This window comes from Teleopsis dalmanni, chromosome 2 (assembly GCF_002237135.1).
Source record: "Teleopsis dalmanni isolate 2A chromosome 2, ASM223713v2, whole genome shotgun sequence".
Lineage (NCBI taxonomy): Eukaryota > Metazoa > Arthropoda > Insecta > Diptera > Diopsidae > Teleopsis > Teleopsis dalmanni.
The window spans coordinates 124,396,079-124,398,389 of NC_051847.1; the positions used below are offsets into that span (position 1 = coordinate 124,396,079).

At 27.3% G+C, this 2,311-nt stretch overlaps 1 protein-coding gene across 1 annotated transcript; it reads right to left on the reverse strand.

Moving 5' to 3' along the window:
• Positions 1-220: 220 nt before the first annotated feature.
• LOC119683142 lies at positions 221-2,008 on the reverse strand. Its single transcript, XM_038096754.1, has 2 exons — positions 1,755-2,008; positions 221-491 (listed from the first exon to the last, which is right to left on the reverse strand). Exons 1-2 carry the CDS (start codon positions 1,912-1,914, stop codon positions 319-321), a joined length of 333 nt encoding a protein of 110 aa, XP_037952682.1. The 5' UTR covers positions 1,915-2,008; the 3' UTR covers positions 221-318.
• Positions 2,009-2,311: the final 303 nt, after the last annotated feature.

Here is a 2,311-nt window from a genome sequence, read left to right on the forward strand (position 1 = left end):
TTTACAGAATCTAAATTTTGTACTGTATAGTTCGCCAATGCATTATTTCTCATTGACTATTCGTATTTTTAAATTTTGAAAAATTTTCTTTATCATCAGCGTATGGTTACATACAGGAATTATCCTGTTCATTTCTAATATAAGCGAAATTATATCCAGTTGTTTCTTCTGCAAATATGTTATTAAATAAATTACAGTAATTGTATATATTTTAATTTACCTTCCCGTTCTAATATTTTTATATATTTATGGCATTTAATAATTTAATTCTATTAAATCATTTATTATTTCCTCAACCAAATGTGTTAATGTTTCAAGTCAGATATTATTGTGATTAATAAATATATTATATATTTCGCGGGATTTACCATTTCGTGCCTTCTGCAGCATGGCTCGCCCATAATTACATTCATCTTCAAGTCGACGATGCTCTTTCTTAACATAACTGATTTTATGTCGTTCTTCGACACGTTTGTAAGTGTTATACTTATCTGTGGTTAAAAATTTATATAGATATGTATATTTATAAAATTTTGTAATACATCAATATATTAAGATTTTCAGATGAGTCTATAATGACATAAACTAATAAAATAAAATTAGTCATTAGACCAGTGGCTCCCAAACGTTTTTTGAGCAAGGACCACTTTGATATTTTTATTCAAGAATAATAAACTCTAGAATTATGTTATGCATCTTTTGTATATCAACAATATCAGATATGCAGACAACACCATTCTCATCGCCGACAGTTTAGCAGATCTACAAGAACTAGTTAACAAAGCTTACTTAGCAGCGAAGAATTTGGACTACAAATCAATATTAATAAAACTAAATATATGATTGTAAGCAGAAAAAACATTTACACTAACACGAAGTCAATGATTAACAACATTTTCATCGAAAGATTAAAAAATTTTAAGTACCAGGGATGATATATTAATGAAAACTGGGACTGTTCCAAAGAAATAAAAAGTCGAATAGATCCAGCACGTAATACTTTATTATATATAAAAAAGATTTAACCAGTCATGATATCAATATAAAAACTAAAATTTGTTTTCTAAAATGCTGCGTTTGGTCTACACCTCTCTATGCCGTGGAAATCTGGACTTTGAAAATAGCAGATATCAGCAAGCTTGAGCTAAGGCTCTTTTAAATAATCTTTAAAATACCATGGACCATGAAGTATTGAAAGGAATGCACTTTATGAGAAATTCTAAGTACGACCTGGTACAATTTATCATACAAGGCAAAATCGATCACCTATATTCGGAAACGAATTGGCAAATAACGAAGAAAATTAAAATGACAGTAAATTTAAATCTTAATGTTAAATAATAACGGCTATTCATTATTAAAATAAATGTACATTAAACAATCCTTTTTGAAAAAACTGAAATTTTTAGTATTCAAAACACATTATTTTTATAACATCAATAATATTTTCGAACTAAGTTAGCAAACCACCGTCTAACGATCTAAGAAATGTTCGAAAAAATTTCAATGTGATTATATTTATACATTTTATTATACAGACTTATTGTAAGAGTAGAAGCCTAATTCTGTCTTAGCCAGCAATTTCAGTCCAACCTTATGACTTGTTTTCCTTTTTTCTAATCAGTTAATATTAAATGGAAAAGCTCTTACATAATGTCAGTATTTTATAAAGATGCTGTTGCAGACTATTTATTAATACTATATGTGTGCTAATTAATCATAAAAGACCAGTTGAATATATCAAAATGTCTTACCATTAAGTTCTATCATAGCTTTTAATTGCTCAGTCAAAGAACTCTGTGTCCAGACATCGTCGCTAACCATATGTTGTTTCAGATATGCCGTACCGAACAGTCCGTGGTTTCTTAAGTCACGACGAACAATACGTGGAACCGTTTTTTCTGGTTTATCCATTTTATATAATACTTTCTGAGCTAAACTGATCAAAATGATGTCATAATTGAATTATTTGTACCAAAACTTAGTTGCGGAAATAATTTTATTTAATACAAAAGTAAAAAAATAGACAAAAAACCTGAGATTGAGATTTCAAAAAAAAGATTATATAAAACTAAATATCACTTACTATGTTTTTAAAACATTATTTAAAATTATTTTTAATTGCTCAAATAACATTTAATAAAATTACCATGTATTGATTTATGAATCCATTAATGGATATATTAAAAATCAAATTATAAATATCGCTCATTCTTAAGACTTTGAATAATTTCGCGCACTAGAATATATTAAAAATCAAAGTATCCCCGATATTTTACGTACAGTATTGAACAAAAATTTTCCTTATTGA